The sequence below is a fragment of the Zonotrichia leucophrys genome, chromosome 2 (assembly GCF_028769735.1).
Source record: "Zonotrichia leucophrys gambelii isolate GWCS_2022_RI chromosome 2, RI_Zleu_2.0, whole genome shotgun sequence".
NCBI lineage: Eukaryota > Metazoa > Chordata > Aves > Passeriformes > Passerellidae > Zonotrichia > Zonotrichia leucophrys.
Genome location: NC_088171.1, coordinates 64,236,706 through 64,260,969, shown reverse-complemented (window position 1 = coordinate 64,260,969; position 24,264 = coordinate 64,236,706). Strand labels below are relative to the sequence as shown.

At 40.8% G+C, this 24,264-nt stretch overlaps 1 protein-coding gene across 1 annotated transcript; it reads right to left on the bottom strand.

Moving 5' to 3' along the window:
- Positions 1-387: 387 nt before the first annotated feature.
- On the bottom strand, positions 388-15,844 carry MYLIP (myosin regulatory light chain interacting protein). Its single transcript, XM_064705213.1, has 7 exons — positions 15,609-15,844; positions 14,421-14,611; positions 5,422-5,607; positions 4,479-4,676; positions 3,975-4,139; positions 2,122-2,542; positions 388-1,783 (listed from the first exon to the last, which is right to left on the bottom strand). The coding sequence occupies exons 1-7, from the start codon at positions 15,693-15,695 to the stop codon at positions 1,694-1,696; spliced, it is 1,338 nt and encodes a 445-aa protein (XP_064561283.1). The 5' UTR covers positions 15,696-15,844; the 3' UTR covers positions 388-1,693.
- Positions 15,845-24,264: the final 8,420 nt, after the last annotated feature.

Sequence of the window (24,264 nt, the reverse complement as noted above, 5' to 3'; positions counted from 1 at the left end):
ACATCTGTAATCAAAAACTTGCTAGACAGGACTACTGAAACTCCAACCCTCTACTCTCAAGCTGCATTTTTTTAATTTCTCTCATTCCGCTGTAATATACCTCCAGGTATATTGCCCCAGATTTGGGGAAATTTATTGTAGAAAATATTCTTCACAAGGTCAATTTGGAAGGCTATGCTACAAGTGAATATTGAATATGTCAGCTGTTTTAAAGTTCACTGTCTGTAACAAATGTCAGTTTTCTTCCCTCCTTTGCATGCACTTGAGAAAACCTCATTACCTCAAACGTGACAAAATATTCAAGACTCTAAACATAAAAATACTGCATTGTGTTTTCAGTTCAGTAATGCCTCAGATGAATAGAAGAAAATCAGTCACAGCAATAACAAAGATTTTTAAAGTCCTTTATTAATCTGAATATAAAAAAGACAGAAGCTGCCTACAATATAGGACAAAGCTCTTGCTTCATGAGGAAACAAAATTTTCTTTACAAAGTGAAAAAATAAATACCCTCTCAGAGTAAGGTTTATATGCTAATGTGTCATAAAAAAGTAGAGTTTTAATATTTTGACAAAATGTCTGTGCAAAGAAACAGATGCATAAACACACATTACTGCTACATTAAGGCAATATGAAAAGTATAGTCAGAGAATTTCAGTAAAGTGACAGTGTACTTTTCTAGCTTTGATTAAGCCAGTATTGCACCCAAACATGGTCTCCAGTTCTCTCTGTACCCTGGAGAAGACACTAGGAAACCAGAGCCCAAAATGCCCAAGTAGGGGGAGTGGAAATCAAAAACATTTTATTGGGTAAGTAATTTCCTGCTAAAGATGCTAACTGAAGAAAGCATTTAAAATTATACAAAACCCTAGTAGATTACTGGTGTATATTTAATAGTTTAAAATCAGTCTTCAAAAATAAAGCCAACTTGAAGAGCAGTTGCCTGCAGCTTCCAAGACCACCAGCCAGAAGTGGACTGTGGGAAAACAGGGAGTACCCTGCCCACTGAGAGCTGTGAATGAACTGCCATGGCAGTGCTTCCACAGGACACTGGCAACCACAAGACTTTCCTGACCCACCCTCAATACTTTAAGATTAACAATCTTGTCCTCCCTTTCCAAAGCTATTCCCTCAGAATTGTTTTCTGTGTAACAGAATTCTGAGTTAAGCACAGCTGCTTATTGAAGCCTTGTAACTTCAGTTTAAGAACTAGTTTTTTAAAAAGAGATCTCTCCTCTTAAAAGCAGTTTACTAAAAGCAGAAGCTATGAACCTTACTAAACTGGTATGTGTAAAAGCAAGTCTTACTATTAAAATAAACAGTGCAACTGTACTAAAAAGGATTTAGAGCATGTAAAAGAAACGGCTGTGTTGCTTTTGCCAGGTACATCTGCATGTGTCCACCACATTTCTCCAGGGTTACCGAGCTTTGTGGCAACACTGCCGTGCTACAAACTTATGGATCATTCTTTAAAGAACATGAATCAATTACACTTCTACTCTCAGAAGATGTCCCAAACCATTTAGGACATGCTGAACAAAGAATATTTATGTTAAAAAATGCAGGTTTTTTTTTTTTTTTGCTTCTGATCGTGGATAGGTGCCAGAGTGATTGCCTTCTTCACAATCAATGGTTGCATTTGTTATTAGTGCAGTTTGAAGAGTACACGATGCATTTGAAGTGTGTACGGAGATCATATCACAGTCAGATTGAGAAGACTGGTGTGGGTTGGCAAGTACACGTGCTGGACATGCTCTACACGAGATCTGCAAACAGGACACGACTGGAAAGGAAAAACATTGGGAAATTAGTTTACTTTGTGTTTTGGGAGTCTCTGCACTTCCTGGAGACTTTACATACACAGTAACAGCATTTTTTCCATCATCCCATGTTTATACAGGGTATGGCTGGAAGCATGCAGCTCATTCTTAGCCTCACCACAAATTACATTAGCACATCATTTAGACAGAATGCTCTCTGAAATTAGTTTGCCACAAAAAAAATTTTAGTAGTTTTACTAGAGCATCAACACAAACATATTAATCTATGACCATCAAATATAAAAAAAATCAAACCTTCCACACAAAATGGTAACTCATAACTTAATAGCACTGCATTTACCTGTAACTGGGAAGCACAGGACTTGCAGCAAACTGTGTGGCCACAGGGACAGAAGGTTGAATTTATCTCTTCTTCACAACACACCATACAAAGCATGGACTCCTTCAGCTTGCGCAGCTTCTCTTGCAGGGCTTTTGTTTGTTGGCAGCTGAGACCCTCGCAGTTGTCACAGTTCATGCTGCTTTCTGAAGACTTAAGAGGGGAACTTGGTGGGGTTTGATCACTTCTTGAAACAAGATCCACAATGCCAGCATTATAAAGAGCTCGCCTTGCATGATCATAAACTTCTTTTGATGTTCTTTTGATATCAAAGACATATTTTTTACCAAGATTAATGTTTTCATTTAGAAATAGAGATGCTAGATGACCCTTTAAGTCTCGACTATACTGCATCATGACAGCACTGGTGACAGTGTCACACCTATAAAGCAACAGGACAAATGCAAACTTGGTTAGTTAAGACCAATAGAATGATCCTACAGTAATTTGTTCCCAAAGTTGAAGTAAAAGCACTGAAATTAAAGCAATTTAAACCATCTGAGGTAATATTTAAGCTCTTGAATGATCTTTGCATGAAAATTCTCCTTTGAAAAGTGTAAAACGAAAAGTGACAATTACTTTACATCCTCAAAATGTGAAGTGTCTGGTAAAATGGAGTCAGCCTATGAAAGAGACTTAAAAGAATTATGCTAGTAAAAAGCAAACAGTTGCCTAATCCACAGTTCAGCCTGGCAATACCTTTTTGCATGGCATTTCCAAACGTTGCCCTAAAGAATTCCAGTTAAGAGTCTTTGGTTCTCAATTTTTATCATAGAATCAAGTAATGTTTTTAACACAATTTCCACCCAGTACCTTACATGCTAGTATTATGCCATTCTGAAGGGAACCAGTGTAAATGGAGTAGAGAGAATTAAGGCATTTGTATTTGCCACTGTGCATTTCAGCTACCCTAACCATGCTTGTCACATATTTCAGTGATCCAGTTGAATTTTCAGAAGCCTATTAAGGCATATCACTTCTCTAGGCAACATAGGAAGGAAAGCACAAACAGAACAGAAGAACTACAGCCTCACAGGGCCTAAGGTCCAAGATCTAAGCTTATAGCCAAATGCTATTGCCAAACTAAAATTCTGCTTAAATTAAAATCAAACTGCAAAGAACAGAAAATTGTAAGCAGATACAAAGATCAAGAAGTAATTGAAATTAGGATGTGGTAGTTAATTTCAAGAAAACACTAAGTGTGTTTGAGAGCTAGTCTTACAGATAAGTGTTGGACACCACATGGGAACGAAAGGGGGTTGAAAAGTTGCCCACCAACAAATGAGTATAGCACTCCAACCTCAAAGAGGACAGAAACAGTGGATAGCTGCTGGCTTGGAGCAGAATCACATGTCCTGAGCATGTGAGCAAGGACAGAGGAACTGTAAGAAGGTTTAAATATATGGGATGGGAAGGTGGCATACAGATAACCTAACAACTGAAGGAGCCAAATAAAGGATCTACACATTCTGAATGACCAGATCTTCCCCACTGCTCTCATTCTCTCTCTTACATAGGAACAAAAAATGTATGTATTGTTTATTAAGTATCAAGGAACATAAAAAGCTTATACTCTGAAATGCTGTTATTCACAGTAGGGAAATTTTGCTTATTTTTCTTGTTAGTCCCACCCCACAAAACAGAAAGTAGCAAAAACCTGTTCAGCTTCTGGACTTTAAAGGAAAAGAGAGGCTGCAAAGACAGTGGAATTTTGCAGACTATTTCCAAAGTGCAGTTAGACTGCTGGCTGCTCAAGCACTTAGATCAAACACTGGATAAGAGCAGCAGCACATGACTCTAGGGGCAATACTGACCTGTAAAATGCATGTGTCTCTGTAATTGCTCTGTAGAGTCCACTTGCTGCCCTTGTACTGATCATCTTAAACAGGAGAACCACACTATTACCAGACTCCTTGGTAACAGTCAGATATACATTCTTTCCAGACTGAGTTGCCATTTGAACAACAGGATAAGCAATCCTATAAATTTGTGTCAAAAAAAGAAAGGTTATTTAGTTGTTAAGGGTTAGGGCATTTTCCACTAACTATTACAGTGCATTTTTATCAGAAGTTACAATGATTTCTAATGGTATTCAGCAATGCTGACTAAAGATGCTGGCTCAAAAATATTAATAAAAATCAAGATTATTAAGGTCACTTCTTTATCTTGATTACAAGCAGGTACTGCCCTCAGACCCTACATCTCAATAGTCACTTTTAGTCATTCTCAGAGCCATTTTGTGTATTGATGTGAAAACTAGGGGTGTGCTCCGTGTTTTTGAAAAATCAATCATGCAAACAGTTCCAGGAAACACATACCTGTTGATTGGACTGAAGTCATCTTTGCAGATGGATATGCCTTCAGGCCCAACACCAATAAGGAGTTTTTGCCCTTCACTATCTCTCACTGAGTGCCATTCTACCCCATAGTTCTCCAGTGTTGTAACAATCTGGAGAATCTGGTATTCAGCAGATGCTTGACTTAGACCTTCTAGCTCCTTGTGCTTGGTAATAATGCTGTTGATAAAAAGATTAAGGATAGGTGAAATAATTCAAATACCTGCTGTTACTGTCAGCAGCTTTAACATGGGTTTTTAGATGACCTAGTTAAACAGATTAGTAAATGCTCCTGACCTGCTTTATCTGTCTATAGATTTCCAGCAATTATGAACTGGAAATTGTTGAGAATTACCAAAACATCCTAAGAATGTCAAGGAGAAAATATTGTGCATTTGCTTAGAAATGAAAAAGCTACACGTAATCAAAGCTTTCCAAATAACACCACCAGCCCCAACATATTTCCCTGAGCTACCATTAAGTTTATAGTTAAAGAAAACACTACAGAAAAGGAAGACACACAATGTTTCCTGATATTCAGGAGCTATGAAGATGTTTCAGGATTCTGTTTACTTTTCAGAGTAAGGGTACTAAGCCAAATAAATTCCTTCATTCACAAGTACAGGTCTAAGACAGATTTACAATTTAAATACTCTGTCCCAGATACTTAAATATATCTGCATTTCCTCACCTACCAGAGTTTTCCTAAGAAAAAACCAACCAACTAGCCAAAAAAAATCACCTCATAACTGAGCTTAAAAATTTAACTGAAATCAGAACATCAGACATTCAGGTTGGAGATTTTGAACTCCAAAGCTATTACTGTAAAATTACTCATTTACACTATATCACCAGCCATTAAATGCATAACAAAATCTTCTGCTGTTGGTCTCCAAAAAGGAAACTAGATCATTGTGCTTTTTACCTCTCCAAAATGGTAGTGGTGAGCTCTTTTGCACACAACTCCTCATAATTGTACTTGGCAGTGTTCTGGTTATAATCTCCAAACTTCATCTGTGCCAACAATGCACTAAGTTCAATTGCATGCTCTGAAGAACACTGAAGATTACCAGCAAGAAGATCTTCTTTTATATGCAAGAAAAACATATGCCTGCAACACAATCAGAAACATTTGCTCACACAAAGTGTTACATGATATCTGTAATCAAGACATGTAACAAGCAACATCCCAGCTATGTTTGGTAATGAAGAATTTGCAATGAATGCACCAAGGAGATAAAGCCTGGCATGAGGCAAAGAAAAGAGCCTCCATCTTATTCTTTACTTACTCTTAAAAACAAAGCTACAACTGAAGGTGGCATCTAAAATCACTGCTAAAAGAAAAGAGCACTTCACCATCATCCTTAATGAGAACTGCTTTAACTCCTAAGGCCACTTAGTAATTTCAATTTAGTGAGTAAAGTATCAATGAAAGATTTCAATTGGTTTCCCATGTTTACATTTTTGTTGTGTCTTACAGGTTATTCTTCATTTCACAAAAGCAAATTTGGGAAAAGCATCTGAAAACATTCACACTTCTGTTATGCAAGAGGGGAAGCCATACTCTCTACACACTGGAAATGCCCCTGCAGCCCCGGTGTTTTTGCCAAGAACAGGATTAACAGAGCAACTTGAAATACCTGAAAAGGCATTGGGGAATGAAACAGAAAAACAGCTATGGCGTAAGCATTCGTCAGATCAACCTTTGCACTTGAGACCAAGACAGGTTTGACAGCTTGCTGAAAACTCAAAAAGCTGCTCTTCATTATCTAATAGGTTACTTGACAGACAAATCAACATTGTCACCAACATTAGCAGCAGCATGTCATAATCCCCTATGGGTTGGCCTAACTTCTACAGATCATCCTTGTTTTCCTTCAGGGGACACAATATAAATTTTTTACCATTTAAGGCTCAACGTATGTATGGAAGCCAGATGGAGTATTATGTATCACAGAAAAAAATCTTTCAATAAATGAAGCCTAGCACCCACAGGGATGTGTCTTGGCTTCCACAGGAACACAACGTTTACTCTTCTAAAATGAAGTTGAATCTACTTTTAAGAAAAGCTTTACTGAAGCTCTGTATTTAACCTCTCGTCACTGAAGTTGAAGATGCTAATAAGTGATGAGCTTTCCTTCCAATTGGAATTTTGAGCCTTACATATATTCTGTTGTAGCATTCTATAATTCCTCTGTACAACAAGGCAAATAGGACTTTTTTCAGAATTATGAGTAAATACAGAACTCACAAAAGTTGAGTTCTTTCTTAGCTCTATTGGTAAATGTTGCAACTAAGAAGATACCAGCCCAAAAGAAGCCTCATATCCACATTTTTTTTTAATCAGGACAAAACAGAATTGGTATTAAATTGTCCTGCAAGCTTTCCTACAGTCCACTTCCTGCAAGGATTCACAGCTCCAACACTTCCCTTTGCAAACCATTTGTCATGCTACAGCATCATGCAAGTTGTGATGCAAGTGCCTCATTGCGTCACTCTCAAGTCTAAACATCAACCCACACCCTTCAGCAGTTCTAGAGGGGGTCTGGTGGAAGCCAATGCCCTCACACTGTGCAGGACACACTTGAGGTGGCAAGGGGACCAGACCTTCAGACAGAGTTGTGTCCACTGTCAGCAGGTTATTCCTTCTTTAGGCTGTTTTTCTGAGAGAGAGTCAAACCTCTGCTCCCATGTGTCTCTCCTACCTTGCAGAGTCACAGCTCTTTGGGCTTGGGGCCCAAAAGGGCATATCTGTGGCCTTTTAAGATTATTTAGTTGTACAGACTTTTTTGTGCTCAGCACATAGATTTAAAGAATTCAGTATAAATTAGGAAAACACTAGGGCCAAAATAAATTGAAATAGTAGGCCTTTCCCTAAGTCTAATCAACATTTCATAAAATAAACAGCTTCTCATGCACTCTTGATCCTCTGACAATACTAGAACAGGATTTCCAGTCATTTTAAGTACTAATTAAACAATTTCAAAGACAGATTAGACTTTTTTTCTCATTAGCTAAAACACATTTGCAACTACCACACCTAAAATATTGTATCTTCAGGGGCTTTTTCATATGACAGCACTGACTACACAGGGTAGAGTCAAGAGTTCTCCCCTTACTGGGAAGAGTTTATTGACACCTCAAGGGGAGCTGAAAAACAAAATACTGCTCCTGCAAATACAGATGAATTACAGATACAGCAGATGCATGGCTTGTCACATTCCATTACTACAAAGCCAGTAATGGCACAGGAAGACAAATGGGTTTAAAGCACAACGTGAAGTAGCATCACATCAGCTAATGTGCAGTAACTTCCCTTAACTGGCTCACATCACATAAAGGAAAACATCTCACAAATACTCAGCTACTTTGCATTTTTTTTATAAATAGAACAAACTGCACATATAAAGGACGGTTATTGCAAAGTAACTAGCTATGCAAATTCAGTCCAACTGCACCTAAATGACCTAAACTGCACCCATAACAGGGCAGTGAATGACTTCACACTGACCTGTTAGAGCAGATGGCCTGAACCAAAGGCAGCAGAGAATGTGCTACCTGAACTTTTTGTGTGTGTGTGTGTTGGTGGGATTTTTTGTTTTTCTTGGAGGTTTTGTGTTTGTTTAGACTCTAAGTGTGTTTGACAAAGAAAAGGCACCTAGAAACTGAAAGACAGTGAGGGTTATGAACACATCAGAAAAAGTGGTTTGGATTAGCCCATCCTGCTGCAGAGTGCACTCCTTCAAAGTTATATTAATATCCATTGTAAAATCATTCCTCTTCAAAGGTCCAAAACATGACACTAGCCACAATCTGATAACAAACACAGACTTAATTGTTTTTAACACTAAACTAAACAAAGTCTTTTGACCCTTAAAGAAAAAGGCCTAAGAATGTGATTTTATTGCTGAATACAGTCAAGCAAAACTAAAGCATCAGGATCCTTGATGCAGTTCCTTATCTAATTCTGCAAATTCTAAAGGACCCATTAGACTGTCTTGTAGAAAACATGCTCATGTCACAGATACTATTAGTTACAAGAAAGGATTTATCTAAGTTTTTGTAAATTAGATTGTGACCTAATCACTTCATACACAATCCACCATCCTGTCTCTCTTTTGGAACCTTTAGATATGGTTAAAAAAAATTAAAACTTTTCTCACCTCTAAAGATAGTCAGGTTGTACAGTAAAAGATAATTCCTTGGAAAAAATGTATTTCAGCACTAGTATTTTAGACTTACTGGAATTCTTACCTAGCAAGTTTTAGAACAATGAACTGTTAAATCTAAAAACTGGACTGTTTTTACATTCCCTAAAGGTTGCATTTCCAGCATTGCTGGGAGAAAATCTGAAGTTTGTCCACCATATAAGAAACGAAATGTTTTTGTTTCTGCATCATTCACACTTCAGTTGCACTTGATACATTAATATTACATGTTACAAATTTGAGAAGTGAAGTCAGACCAAAGGCATGTCTGACTGTTCCTACCCCCCGCCCCAACAATCCTCAGCACATTCTGCAGCTTTTTACTACCCTCGCCAAGGGTTTGTTTAGTCTTTAAATCTCCACAACTCTGAACTTTGCCCATCAATTGCTGTGACTCCCAGTCATCCTAACACCTGCCAGACGCCTTGGGACATTGATCAACCACTGGCAGCTTTAAGGACAAACAGAACTTCCCATGGCACTTACAGCCCAAGTTCTGTACATGTGACAGCATCAGCACAAAAGACAGTCTGTGTAACCCAAAATTGCCTTTTCTGCCCCCCTAAACCCTATGCTACCTTCACATACCTGTGCATTCAATTGTGGAACATTTTCCTCTGAGTTTGGCAGCTCAAAACACCACGTAAGCACACTGACTAGAGGGCAACACATTAAGTTTGCTAAAGCTACACTCCATCAGTCACTGCCCAGACAGATTTCTTCCTTTCCAAAAGAACAAAGAGCAGTTTTGCAATTAGAACAAGACCAGATTTTCTTCAAGCATTAGCTACACTGGTGATTTTATATTCATTTTGCATCCTTATTTTTGGATCCATGTTCTGCACATAATTTAAGATTTATGTACATACAAAACAGTAAAATCAAATGTGGTGCGATTAATGTATTGCAGTTGGATGTAAATAATTTGATACAAAAACTGTAGAAAGGGGAGGTTGCAAGATTTCAGCAGATGGTCCATTTCACAAAAATGTATAGCTATCAAACCAAAGCCACATACCCAGATATCAATCACATTAATTGCTTTTTGCCTCCTTCTGAAGCAATTTATGCAGGCTGACAATACTGAATACTGCTACCAGAAACAGACATCAGTACTTCACTACAATGGAATTCCAAGAGGGGGTAAATCACCTAGGTAGTGTTCATCCAAATGAACTGGCAGTAACAACTCCACAAAAAATACTTTAAAAAAATACGTGTAACACAAGATCATATTTTCTTTTGTATCTCATTGAAGACAATTATGTGTGTTAGGAATCAAGGCTCTGCACCACTACTAGTAGCTTCTACTAATATTTTTTAATCAAGACAAGGGAAACAGAGCAAATAGGCAGCAAAAAAATTTAAGCTCTGAATTTAACTGTCAGTGGAGGAAGTGACAAACCCCAATCCTTTACCAAAGAGGTGTCTGCATATGACTAATGACCACTAGAAGCACAGCCAAAAGACCTCATTCTCTTGCCAGACTACTGGCAAGAATCTTGGCATGCCTCCCAAGGAACTACCTGTTCTCTTTGGGGTTGATGCTCTTTCCTACCGTACAGTACATTTACTGCTCTGTAGTCTAAAATCAAAATTAACAGAGATGATTGTTCTCCCTAAAAATATATTGATAAAGATTTCTAAATCTATAGAAAATAATTCTGCTTTTAAAAGCAGACAAGGCCACCCTACCTTAAAAAAAGCAATGTTTTTTTCTTTTTTTATGCTCCTCATTATCTATGTTCATCATTGCTCATAACAGACTGGATAAAAGGTTACCAACTGCAATTAACTCTGACACAGACAAACAGATCCATTAAACTCACCCCAGTGTCAATCACACACGCTTTCATTGCCTGGTAAACAAAGGCAACACCATTGCTGCGCTGGCTACCCAATGTTATAGGATAAAAAGCAAGAAAACCATCCTGTTGTATGTATCCGACTCCTCAACACATCTAAGGCCACTCTTAATTTTAACTAGTTCATCAATACAACTGGACAATACAGCAAAAATTGTACTTTGAAAATATAATTCAAATACTGGCAAACGTCACACAACTTTTTAACAACCTCAAAAACAATAATTGCCACTTTCAAGGTTGGCAAAACACAGTTCTTTTGAATGCTTCATGATACTGTGTGGCTCGCCAGAATTTGACATATTTTGTAGCTTACATGTGAATATTTGACTTTTAGTCGCGCTACACAAGACAAATAATGCTGAATTTAAAGCCTAGCCCCATCATTCTCCCAGGCTGCTGCCGGGCACCATGGGTACAGGTTTCCAGGCTGCACAGCAGCCTGCGGCCGCCGCCCGGAGCTCTCTGCCCAGGGCAGGGCTGCGCTGTCTCACACCGGAGCTGCCTCTCGGGCCGCGGCCACTCCCGCTCCCCGCCCCGACACCCGCACGGCTCCTGGGCACCTCCTCTCCTCCCGCCCCACCCCCGGCAAAAAGTCTCCTGAAAATTCCGACTAGCGAAGTATAATCCTTTCTCTAAGCCCTAGCTCCTTACTGCAATTCAACACTTCACAACATTTGATACATGAACCACCCACAAGTCATTCAGCAAAGGAGTGAAAAGTAGGTTTGCTTTTTTTCCACCCCTAACTGTTGCACGACCTAGCAAAGAAATAGAAAACAGTGAAAATGAACAAGACACAAGCCAGAGTTATGATCTCGATCTTGGACCATCACATGTGTCTTTGAGCAAAGAGGTAACAATCCTTTTCAAGCCAGTGTGATTTTCCATGCTAAAGAAAACTTACAGCTAGCTCTTCAAACTCCTCTAAAGCAGCACGCTGTTCACATCTCAGACTTGTCTGTAAATCTCTGACAGCAGCAGATTAAATTTGAATGACATTCTTGCACTGAAGCACTTTTATTCCATTGAAAACAAGTCTAAACTATGAAATCATGTGGTGCAGTTCAGTACCAGGTAGTCAAATAAAAAACCTAAAAGCTGAGATCCAAAGAAGAATAGAAATAAACTGCTTTTAACCCTGTAAAAAAAGTGCAGTAGAAAGGGTTTCTCCATGCACTTCTCAGATTCCCAAAACACTTAGCGAATGTGGTTTGTTGCCACAGTGGTCAGAGGTAAAATTATAACCTGCTGTCTTTGTGCTCTGCAGCAAGAAGGCTGCCTTGTATAAGAATATTAAAATTGGCTGCAATCTTCCTCTGGGCTGATAAAGATAACAGAAGCAGAGGTCGACGTTCTGCTGCCAGATTGGCTTTCACAGCATGTAGAAACCTGAACATTAAATTGCTACAAACAAACACACACCTGAGTTTTAAACTCCAGTGCAAGGCAAGGGTCTCCAATGAAGCACTGACACTGGGGTTGGCAAAGGTTCCTAAGGATATAGAAAAAACCCTTTGCTTTTTCACTCAGTCACAACGCTTGCCACTATAATCATGATGAAGCACATCAACAAAATTTAGAATTACTTGCAGCTTCTCAGATTTCAAAAGCGGTCTCAACATGCATCTAATTTATATGTAAAAACAGGATCAGAAGCTGCAAGCAAAAGACTGGAAAACTTCCCCAGTGTTCTTCACACACAGGACCACAAGGCAACAGCTCTGCCAGAAACACCCCACACATCAAATATGGACACAACAGCTGAAGGAAACTAAGGATACCCATCACTTTCTTCATCAAGACTTTGCAGATAAAGATGAAACAATGTGTCAGCTTTAATTGCACAGCTAATCCTTGCAAGTCTATGATATACTTATTGATTTTTGAGTTTGGCAACAGGTTTACAAGTTTTTAATCTTCTCCTTCATGTTTACACACACTAAGTATGAATTCACAGTTACACACATATGTAAATCCTCAAGCAGACCTAAGCAGGAAAAAAAGCCACTCTACTAAAACTCAGTGTCAACAATCCAGGAGAAGACATTTTACCAGAGGCACTGGAATTTTAGACCTGCTACATGTGGACTACCAGGCATATACAACTAAAAGGCAGTTATTACAACTTGACATAAAACTTGTATTTGGTTTTAATATATCTCCTTCTGGTGCGTAAGCCTGGGTTAATTTTTAAATTGTTTGTTAAAAATATTAGTTTCAGAACAGTCTTAACACATAAAAGAAAGCCTGCCCCACCTACATCCTTTTAAGTCATCTTTACAGTGGAGAAATACTTGCTGCTTTGATGTAGGTGTACAAACTCTGTTACATTTTAGCTACACAAGCCAGTATTTGAGGCCCTTGGGGCATGTTTCACCAGTTCAACCTCTATTAACTTGCACCTCCTGCCAGGTCTTGCATCGACAGTGCTGAAGGCAGGGACACAGACATCTGTAAAAGCCTTGTGAAGTTGAACAAGCATTCATCAATGATAGCATAAAAATGCCACTTGGAGGTTTCCTCAGATTTTCACCCTGATTTGCTTTGTGAGCAGAGACACATCTGACATGCTCAGGGTAATCTCTTTCACCTCATCAGGTATGAAATCGAGTGGCTCCTTTTGTTCAACTCAAATCCCATTTGTTATTTGGTTTTATACTTACCAAGAACATTTAAATAAGAGTTTCTTTAAGGAAAAATACACCACCATATGCCAGGGATAGAAGAAAGTATTTCCTAAATAAAAGTATATCAGAACTAGAATTCAGTTTAAATGCATTTGTCTAACTGAAACTATTATCCAGGACAACCATGGTCTACCACCACAGCATTCTGAAAACTTCAACCATATTGATGAGCTGGAACCACTGCCCCCCAAAAGCCTCTCCCCTACACATTAGATCAAAAATTAAATTCAAAACCTTTTTCCTATGAAATAAACATCAAATCAGACTGTCAGCCTCTGACCAAGTTCTTTAGACATTCTGTGCAAAAGCACCATGTTGTACTCATGGTCTTAATTCTGAAAGTACTAAGTTAATGATTCTGAGAGTAACAAGCTCAGGTGAGTAGTGAAAACGGCTTTTGGCATTATCATACAGACACTAGATTTCAATTGGCCCCATTCCTATTAACTGTACCATCCAAAACTAACAGGAAAAAGTAGTTGGAAGGTCAACATTAAATACACATGTGTACAGCATTCTTTAAAGATAATTCCAATGCAATTCATGTGGTAATCAAACTCAAGGAGAAAAAGCAAGTGTTCCCTACTAATTTTAGAAGGCTATTCCTTCTGATTTAATAACAGTAGGACAATTTAGTTAAGAGGACTTGCCACAGAAGCAGCCAGACAGCTGTTTCTTTTGTAGCCTCTAAGGGCCTGTAGCTATATGAAAGTTACTGTAACATAATACCAGACAAAAAGGAATTCAGCAAGTTTTTTTGCACTGTGGGAGGAATTATTTCCTGCCTTTCTGTACTAGTGGTTCAGAATGACCTAGAGTAACACCACAGAACAGAGGTTACTATCGGACACAAAAATACCATATAAAAAGTTTGCTACTATAACTTAGTTTCTTCCAGTTTCAACACTAAGTGCCCAAAAAATTACACTCATTGCTTACTGTCACCTACACGAAGCTTAATGTTGCCAATTTAATAAATTTTTTATTAAAACAAAGCAATAAACTTCAAAAACACTAAGATTTTAAAACTACATAGAAAAGTCACACAGAAATTACCATATGATAAAAAAAAGTAAAACCCAGCATGCAATCACTTTTGTAAGTTACAGAAATTGGAAGCAAAATATTAAATTAAATGTGCTTACAACCGTATTTACTCACCTTGTCTGTTCCTGTAAGATAAGATGTGGCTCAACAAAAAACTTGACTCTCAGTTTCAATCGATAAGGGGCTAAACCATCCATCTGCTGGGAGATCCTGTTCCTCAAATTCAGCCATAGATTCTCCCCTTTGCTGCCAGTGAACTGCAGTCCAAAATAATCAACTTCTATAATCCCCAACCTTCTGCAGACCTGAAAGAATAAGATTCTTTACAATCAGGCTACATGACAATGAAAAGTAACATCTGAAGTGGTCTTTCAGACTGCTCACTTAAATAGCACACACAAAATCCTGCTGCACCTTTATACAAAGGCTTAATCACTGGGATTTTAGGTTGCATACAAAACAGCCCAGAAAAAAAAAGCACTAAGCATGAACTAGGAATTTCTCCACTAGCCAAAATACACATGGGCTTCCACGGTCAAATTTCACCCTCAGGACAGACACTTCAGAGGGTCAGCGGATTTCCACAAGAGGAGAATATCTGCTCCTCAACATCGAAGCCAACAGCACTTGCTGGGCAAGGAGGAGTGACGAAGTACAGTCACCCACAAGTTTTACTGAGGTGCCAGCAGCACACCGGACTGTTCGTCTGTGTCCCCCCAGCATCCCCAGCAGCCACAGCCAGGCGGTGGTGACGGAAAGGCGAGAATGCACCTGGCCGGCAGCTCCAGCCCGCTCGGGCCCGGATGGAGAGGGCTGGATGCAGTGGGTGCTACATGCCCCGCCTGTGGCCCCACTCCTGTCCCCTCCCGGGGACACTTCCAGCGGGATTCAGTGGCGAGGCCCGGGCCTGCGCTTCCCACGGGAGAGGGGCTGGAGAGCCCCGCGGCGTGGGATGCAGCACCTTCTGCATTCAACATGGAGAAAGGGTTGGGGAAAAAAAAAAAAAAGAAAAAACCGGAAAATCAAAATAAGAAACCAAAACCGTAAGAGAAGCGGGGAGACTGCGGCGCTCCCCGCCCCCACCGCCGCGGCCGCCCCCGCACGGCCCAGCCCCGCGCCACCGCCGCCCCTCGCCTGGCGCCCGGGCCCCGCCGCGGGGAGAGGGCGGCGGGCTGCCAGGGGAGCCGTGCGGCCGCCGGGCACCAGCGCTCGGCGCTGCCCCGTGGTCACCGCTGCGCCCGCCACAGCCCCCGCCCCGAGCGCTGGCGCCCGGCGGGCGGGTGGCGGGGAGAAGTCCCTCACCTGGTTGAGGCAGTCCTCGCCGTTGGCTTTCGCCTCTACCTCCACCTCCATCACCACCGCGTCCGGCCTGGTCACATAGCACAGCATGGTTGGAGACAGCCGGTTCCGCTGCTACCGCCACGGACACCCGGAGCGGCCGCGCTGTCGCTGTCGCCACGGGCTGAGCTCCGCACGCGTCGCCCGCCGCCGCCCACACCCGGACCCCAGCAGCGCCCGTCCCGCGCCCCTCGCCGCCTGCGCGTCGCCCGCCCCGCTCCCTCCTTATGTACCCTCTGCCGCCCCGCCCCGCCCGGGCCCGCACCTGCAGACCAATCAGAGGACGCCTCTCATGGCTGCGGGCCGCCGCCGCCGCCAATCAGCGCCGCCATGGCCGCGCTGGCCCGTGTTGTGCTCGCTCTCTGGCGCCCCCCGCCGTGCCCGCGGGGTCGCGGGGCGCGCTGGGGCCGGTGGCGGGGCTGCCTCAGCCTCCTTCAGCCCGCCTCAGCCTCCTTCAGCCCGCCTCAGCCTCCTTCAGCCCGCCTCAGCCTCCTTCAGCCCGCCTCAGCCTGCTTCAGCCCTCCTTCAGCCCCCCTCAGCCTGCTTCAGCCTGCTTCAGCCCGCCTCAGCCCCCTTCAGCCCCCCTCAGCCTCCTTCAGCCCCCCTCAGCCTGCTTCAGCCCGCCTCAGTTTCCCTCAACCTCGCTCAGCCCGCCTCAGCCCCCCTCAGCCTTCCTCAGCCGCCAGGGCCCGGAGCTGCTCACCCTGGCATTGTGTCCACTTAAATGAAAGCAAGGTCTGCCCTTCCAAGTGCAGGGGGGGGGCCAAGCCTGCTGGGCAGGAACAATCTGTGATGCATGTGAGAAGAGGGCAGCCATGGGCTGTATGACAACCAAATACTGCCTTCACAGAATCACAGGATTGGTTAGGTTGGAAAAGACCTTTGAAATCTTCGAGTCCCACCGATGATGCACCATGTCAACTACTAGACTATGGCACTGAGTGTCATGTTGAGTCCTTCCTTAAACACCTGCGGGGGCAGTGTCTCCACCACCTCTCTGGACAGCCCATTCCAATGTCTAATCACCTTTTCTGTGAATAAATTATTTCTAATTTCCAAACTAGACTTCCCCTGGTGCAGCTTGAGACTATGTCCTCTTGTCCCATTGCTGGTTGACTGGTACCATTGCTGGTTGACTGGAGACGGGTACAAGAGGCTGCTCCCCACCTGGCTACACCCTCCTTTCAGGGCACTGTAGAAAGTGATGAAGTCCCCCTGAGCCCTGGCTCATGTCTCAGCTTTCAAACACTCCTTTTTTATTAAATGCAAGATAAAATTCAAATTGATGTTCTCACTCCCATACTCTCTTTGGCCTCTTCAACTCTGTTATGAAGAATGCAAAACCCTGAGAAAGATGGAAATTTGAAGAACGACCGGTCAAGCCCTGTCACGGCCTCCATGCACCACCATGCCAAGGGATGCTGGAGATTTTACACTCCTTAGACTCTGTAGACATGAATCTCATAGGTGATTCCTAACCAGGGGAAGAACACTTGCACCAGGCAAGCCCTTGGAATTATGTGTTTGTCAAGCATACCCAAGGTGCATCAAGTGGTTTATGGCTGCTTTAACAATGTAAATTGAAACAACAGGGAGGACTAAGTACAAAATGCACGCTGTGTGTGTTGCCCAAGAGAAGTGTAGATCAAAGACATACTGAGCAGTGCAGTGGTAAGGAACAAGTAGGCTGTCACCAGGCAGAAGACTGTAAGATATTTCAGCTTTTTCTCTCAGACAGTGCCCAAAGGGTTGCAGCGGGCACTTGTCACACGAGCTGTCTCCTGTGTGCAAACGAAGTAGCTGAACAAGTAGCTGTGACAGGAAATGGGGATCTGGAAACAGAGTGAAGTATAATAGGAAGAACAAACCACAGCACTAATGCAAGGTCACCACAGGGCTGAATATTAGCTTGTTCACATGTGTATGGGTCACTTGTTTCTGTTTCACAATTTCTGCTATGCTTGTCAGGGTTGTTAGTATTTTCCATTTTTAACAACAAAAAAAAAATGCTCAGAACTGATGCTTATTCTGCTGGGAACTCTTGCACACAAGGTATATGGAGCTTGATCCATTTTGTTCATGTGAACTCTAGAAGACCTCAGCTCTGAACCAGGCAGAACAGTAGGAGACAATTAAGGGTCAGGACACAAGATGTCAAACCTGAGTGTTGCCACATTTCACCTGCATACTTCCTACCTCAGATTTTCCTGCTCAGGTCTAGAGTGTTTAATTTGAAGAACTTACAGTCTTAAAGGACCAGATTCATAGAGTGGTGGGTTGAAAAAGAGAAGTAATATGAAAGAAAGATGAACAAAATTGCGAAATTAATTGCATCTCAACTCTGTGATTTTCTGATGGAAAAAAACCAAGCTCTTTTGGAAAGGCTTAATTATAAGGGGATTAGCTACTAACACAAAATTACCAAGTATTTTAGTATGGGGGGAAAAGCCTGTAGTTCCCACTTCTTGTTTATTTTTTGTTGGAGTGGATGCAGGAAATTAGATTTTAGTTCTATTTTAGTTTTACTTCTACATATTGTGGTGTTGTGGTATTTTGTGTCATTTTGATTTTTCTGTCATAATTAAAAAAGTCCTAGATGTGCTTTGAAGAAACACCAAAACTGCCACAATGACTCATGCCATTAGTGTTCTGATATCCTCTCCCTGACAGTAGCTCATATCAGATGTCACAGAAGAAGGTGCAAGAAATGTTTATACAATTGTGAGATAATAATATGCTTGTATATTTTCTCTAACACTAAACAGTTAAAGCTGGCCTATAGATGAGCCTTTACTTTCTTATCCATTTTTCTTGTGTAGCAGAAATCAGTTCACTTTATGCTGGGTGTTGTCCAGACAAAGAGAAACTTACCCTTTTTCTATGTATTAATATCCATCCTGTGTTTTCCTTTTATCTGACTTAATGTAAATGCAGGTGTTCTTATTATGTCTGTAAAAGAGTTATCCTGCTTTGAAATCTGCTAAACTGTAAGCCACAAAAATAGCTCGTGGCAGTAAATTGCGTAGATTGGTTAAGTCCTGTGTAAAACAAGCATTTCTTTTTGAGGGTGTAGTCTGGACACAGCTGTCACAGAAATACATTTCACTTTGCAGTCTCTCTGTGATATTTTATTCATGCTGTACAGAAGAGAGTAAAGGACCAAGCCCTGTCTTTGCACACAGGAGACAGCTTATGTGACAAGTGCCCGCTGCAGCCCTTTGGGCACTGTCTGAGAGAAAAAGCTGAAATATCTTACAGTCTTCTGCCTGGTGTCTTTGATAAATTATCAACACTCAGTGAGCTACACTGTCAAACTGCTCATAGCATGGATGTTCACCTTTTGTGTATCATAAAAGAGCAATGTTTATCAACATGTCATCTCAGTGCTGTATTTCACAAAATGATATGTGCTGTATGACATGGATCTCTATGGTGGGTCAGCCTTTTGCTATGGTGTCAGTTTTGAGCATAAGTGATTCACCTTATATACATTTATGTATTTACATTTCTTTGCCTAACACTGGTTGATCATTTTTCCTAAATGTAATCTATCTATAAGGTTAATTATTTGTCACATCCTGCTTCAAATATAGTGCCTCCTTGCCTTTGATACTTGAATGGAAATCCTGTGAAAAGCCTAATTGCGAGGAGAAGGGAAATAATGATTTCTAGACCTTTGAATTTAGTTCCGATCATGACAAGATTGACCATAGTTTCCAAAGAACACTCATGCCTCTTGTTCAGATTTTTATTCTCAAGGCTTCCCAGGTGGTTTCCTCCAACCTATTGTCATGATACTCCATCTTGTGAGGAATTCAGTAGCGTAGCTCTGGTCTCGTTACCCAGATGTTTATGCAAGATCTTAGAAAAGATCCTCAGTTGTTGCTTATTGTCCATGGTGTTGACTCTGATCAAGTTCAGGATTTACTGCCACAGAAAGCCAAGGTAAAAGATTCAAAATGCTCAATTGCTGCTGGTGCTCAGGATGAGGCTTCACCAAATATTTAGAAGTTCCTATTGTTTATCTTTGCTGTTCATTTGTGGCAGTCACATTAAAGGCATGAATGAAGTGCTCAGCTCTTGGTGCCAAAGGTGTGCTCTGCTGACTGAGGGAGACAATAACCCAGACAAATGTTGAGCCTACATAGAAGAGGCCTGCCCCTCTCTAGGAAAGCTAAGCACCAACAGACTTCTCACAGTGCTGGTGGTGTGTGGTGTCTTTTGTACTAACAAGAATGAATGGCTGCATGAGAAAATATTTCTAATTGGAAACCCAGTTTGTGGTAGTTAAGACGGTCATAATACAAAACAACACTCCATTTTCAGAAGGCTTCAAATCCAGTTTTATTATAGCATGCATGTTTTTTATACATTCTCACAAAACTTGTAAGTTTACACTTTACTCATTGGTTAGGAAAGACAAACAAAGTGCTTATTGGAATAGAGAGTTGCAACTTTCTCTTATTCATCCTTCTTTCTTTCTTGATTTCTATGTCAACGACCTTGGTAGAGATTTTTTTCAGGGGTAAGCATGGATCCTCTTATCAAACTTCTCTCTGGCTCTCAGAAGTCACTGTAAATCCTCTTCCACACCAGTTTATATCACAATCACAAGCAGTATGATGATGTAGATTCTGGGTTTCTGTTTTCCTATTCTTGTAGTTTGTATATGCTCTCCCTGTTCTTATTTGTTGTTGTCTAACTTTGGCTTAAATAAGAGATATTAAGTAGGTTTAAATACATAGTTTGTTAGGCTACTGACAGGTTGATTGGTTGCCACCATAGCAGAGTTATGAAAGGGCCATCTTTGCAAGCCCAAGGGAGCACAGATAGCAAAGCAAAGTAAGGACTAAGGGGAAAGGAGACCCTCTCTGGTCCCCTCCCAGGGCTGGCCCAGCAGACGCTCAGCCCTGGTGTCCAGCTATGAAACCTATCAATCCATCTATGTGTGATGGGAAGCAGCTTTCCAGGTTACTAAGGGGACATGCTAGCTGGAGGTGTGGGGGACATAACACGGTGCAGGGCAAGAACTTTTGGGGATTGCACAGAATTCATCACAGGTATTCAGAGGAGAAATCAAAAGCAGGACAAAGTAAGGGTTTAAGAGATTATGGGTTCACCCATGTGGAGAGTTGCCTAGTTGTGCTGTGCCCCGCTCCTGACCAGCACAATCTGTCTTCTCTCTTCAATAACTACACCTTCAACTGCTTTCTAGTAAGGGGCTCTTTATTTCCTGTGTTTGTGGGGGTAGATGAGGTTGTTTGTGGTGCAGCAGCTGGGCAAGTGTGCGTGTGATTGCTGGCAAAAAGAATGCAGATGAGTGGGTTGGGGGCAGGGATGGGTTTGGAGATCTCTGAGGGCCATCTCTGGGTGAGGAGTGGCTGCTGGTGTCTAGGGGCAAGAGCACAGGAAAGGGACTATAGGGACCAGGGAAATCCCCAACAGCTCTGCGTGTATGCGTGTGATGAGGGTTTGTACCAGCAGCTGGAGTGGGGCTGTGGCTTTGAGAGCTTGTACGTCCAGGTGGCAGTAAATGGGGAGACCGGGATCCAGGAGCGGCTGCTGGACACACCAAAGTCTTCTGCTGGGAGGCTCCATCTTGTAACTGTGTATATATATACTGCCACTTAAGGGCCTCTGTTCTCCTCAGCTAGAGCAGACAGCAGGATGAAGCTGGTGGTGCTGTCAGTGTTGGTGTGAGCGATCTGTGTGTCTTTCCACAATCTGTATGGCCAGCAGTGTATATATGTGTTTTTGTGCTCTGTGTGTGTCAGCTGGGAATACCTGTTCAGCCTCATTACAGGTTGGAGCTGGGGATGTGGAGTGGCAGCAGTCTTGCCTCTGTCAGACTGCTGAAGTAGGTATTTTCCACTAACACAAATCCTTAGAGAAAAGAACTGGAAACACATATCATACCATTGCTATTTTAGTCCTATTTTCCTTCTTTTTTCTTTTTTTTTTTTTTTTTTTTGTTATATTTTATGACCATCTCTTTGTATTCTGTATCAAACTGAGTAACCACAGACCAGGTCAGCACAAATGCAGTTTAGGATGATTTGAAATGAAACTGAGTGGGATCATATGATTGTAGTCAGTCTCTTCTGTTGTCTCCTCCCAGGGTAAAATTGCTTTGTGCATGAACACAACAGTAGTGTCTGTCCTCCTTCTTGTCACTGTCAAGAGTGCTGGTCATGTTGCAAATGTGCATCACTCACATGGATGATGATCTGACTGAAGCATGGACAGAAGCATAAAACTGAGAGGCTATTCTGACAGTGATGGTTGCTTAGGGGAAACACCCTAATCCATCCATAAACACACAAACTTTTTTTTTTTTCGTACCTAAAATATTCTTTTAGTGTTTGCAGATACATCATGCCTTTGCCTGAACTTTTTGAAAAATATTCCTCTGCACTGCTCCCCACTGTCCATGGTGCATAATCAGCTTCTATGGAAAGAAAAGCGTGTCAGTGACTGACATTCCCACAGTGCTGCTTCTCCTTTACCAAAACAATGAATATGGAATAAAGTGCTGAGATTGTCTGTGCAGCTAACAGGCTATAAGCTGATTGTTTTATGAAGCATTATTTGGTGGTCATCCCCAGGAGTTTTGATAAAACTGGTGTAGGATGTTTTACGAACATAACAACTGTCCTGCCAGATCACACCAAGGATTCACATAGCCCTGAATCCTGTTTCTTGGGAATTTTATCCAGTGGTAGATGACCTATGCAACATGCACTTATTGATGTCTATATGCTGCAAAGTGCCCAAGGTAAATACCTTGTATCAAAGAGTATAAGAAGGAATTCTTATTGTTATTCTCCATAATCCTCTCCCAGCTTCCCCTGTTTTGTAATTCAGGAATTTTTTTGTATTAGATAAATAATTTTATCTTGAATTGCATTTCATACTCCAAAACTTTCCCAGTTGGAGACCAGAATTATTGTAGAAATCCTGTTCTTGTTGTTGGGACATATATCAGCTGCTCATGAAATCTATTAACTCAGTTTAATAACTAATTATTTTATAATTGCTATCTGAAAGAAATTCCTCAGTCTGCACTTTTTCAGAAGCTCTAAACATCAAATCACCTTTGAATTTGAGCTTGTTTTCTGGGTCATTGATTCCATTCTGAGCATTTTTCTTCCTTTAGTGCTTGTAAAATGGAGTCATCATTGATTATTTTCACGTTGTTAAAATGTGCTCTTGTGGTCTGGAATCAAAGCTTTCACAAATTAAATTCTCAGCAACGTTTGTTCCTACTACTGTCACTATAAGCTCATATATTAAAGCTGTTTGCCCTTCCTCACACCACCTTCAGAACTGCCAAGACATTCAGAAAAATGAGCTGGAGTTTGAACAGATTAAAATATGAAGAAAGACTTGTATAATAGCTATTTTTCTACGTGTCAAATAACTGATAACCACAATATAAAAAAATATACACGTATCTCAGAAGGTTTTACATTGTCACAATAATAGTCAGTTCCACAAAGTAGAAAAGAATGTAATGATAATAAAAAAGCCTTTAAAAAGACTTTTTCATTCTGCTGTATCAGACCTGTCAAACATTGATTTTATAAATCTTGTATAACTCTTCTGTTTTTAACTCTGTCCATCAATCAATATAACTTTTGTAATGTGCTTTTATTACAAATAACACCTAATAAAGAGACTTGACAAAATATATATTTCCCCATTTTTAGTTGAGTTGATCAGTGCATTTGACCCAACGATGCCTTCACAAATTTCCATTGTTTCTTTCCTGCAAATGAATCCATTTTTTGTTTGAAGAAAATGCAAAATATCATCACTGGCAGAAAAATTGAATCAAACTTAACCGTGTCATTAAAGCTTGATATAACAACAGATAATATAAAATAGTAAAATAATGTAAACTCTCACAATCAAATCTTCTGCTTATTTTTCTGGCTTTCTTGCCTTTTTTAAAAAACTTTTTTGTTTTTAGGTTGATTTTGATCCATGTACATTTTCCTCATTTCACAGACCCTGCACATACTGAGCTCAGATCCATCTTCACTTTTTAAGTATCTGTCTGAGCAATCAAAACCATGTATGATAGGCCACATATACAAGCAAAGTGAATACTAATGACAACAATGGTTTAAATTGTAACCTTTTTTTTAAATTCTGAATTTTTGTCTTTGAAAATTCAGTAACTATTCAACAAACTAAACTACAATGATTTCAAATGGTTTACCAAAAAATGACCTCTCATTGCCTCTTTCTCTCCTTTTCCTTGTTGCATTTTGTACCATCAAACAATCTGAGTGTGACATTTTATAAAAACTTTAACTCTATCTCACTGACGTAGCCTAAGCTAATAAAATTATTAATAGCAGTGGTATTACATTACGAAAACCAAGAAATTAAATTTTCCTTTTATGACTGGAAAATTTAGGCTTCTTAGAGTACACAGAGTTCAGATGATGTCACACTGGTTATATGATTGCAGAAACACTGGAATTATGTGAGGTGAATTCCTCCAGAATTTTATTTAGACAAAAGGAGTGATTTCTAATTCCGTTGTTGTGTAATAATGGTCTGTCCTTTTGATTTTAGAGCTACTTATCAGATTTCATGAGTGCATGTGCTG

Coding starts and splice junctions, on each gene's coding strand:
- MYLIP (XM_064705213.1), bottom strand. CDS start 15,695: ATGCTGTGCTATGTGACCAGGCCGGACGCGGTGGTGATGGAGGTGGAG. Junction 2,543..3,974: donor GAGACACATGCATTTTACAG/GTCAGTATTGCC, acceptor GTTGCTTTATAG/GTGTGACACTGTCACCAGTG. Junction 1,784..2,121: donor CCTGTGCTTCCCAGTTACAG/GTAAATGCAGTG, acceptor TTTCCTTTCCAG/TCGTGTCCTGTTTGCAGATC.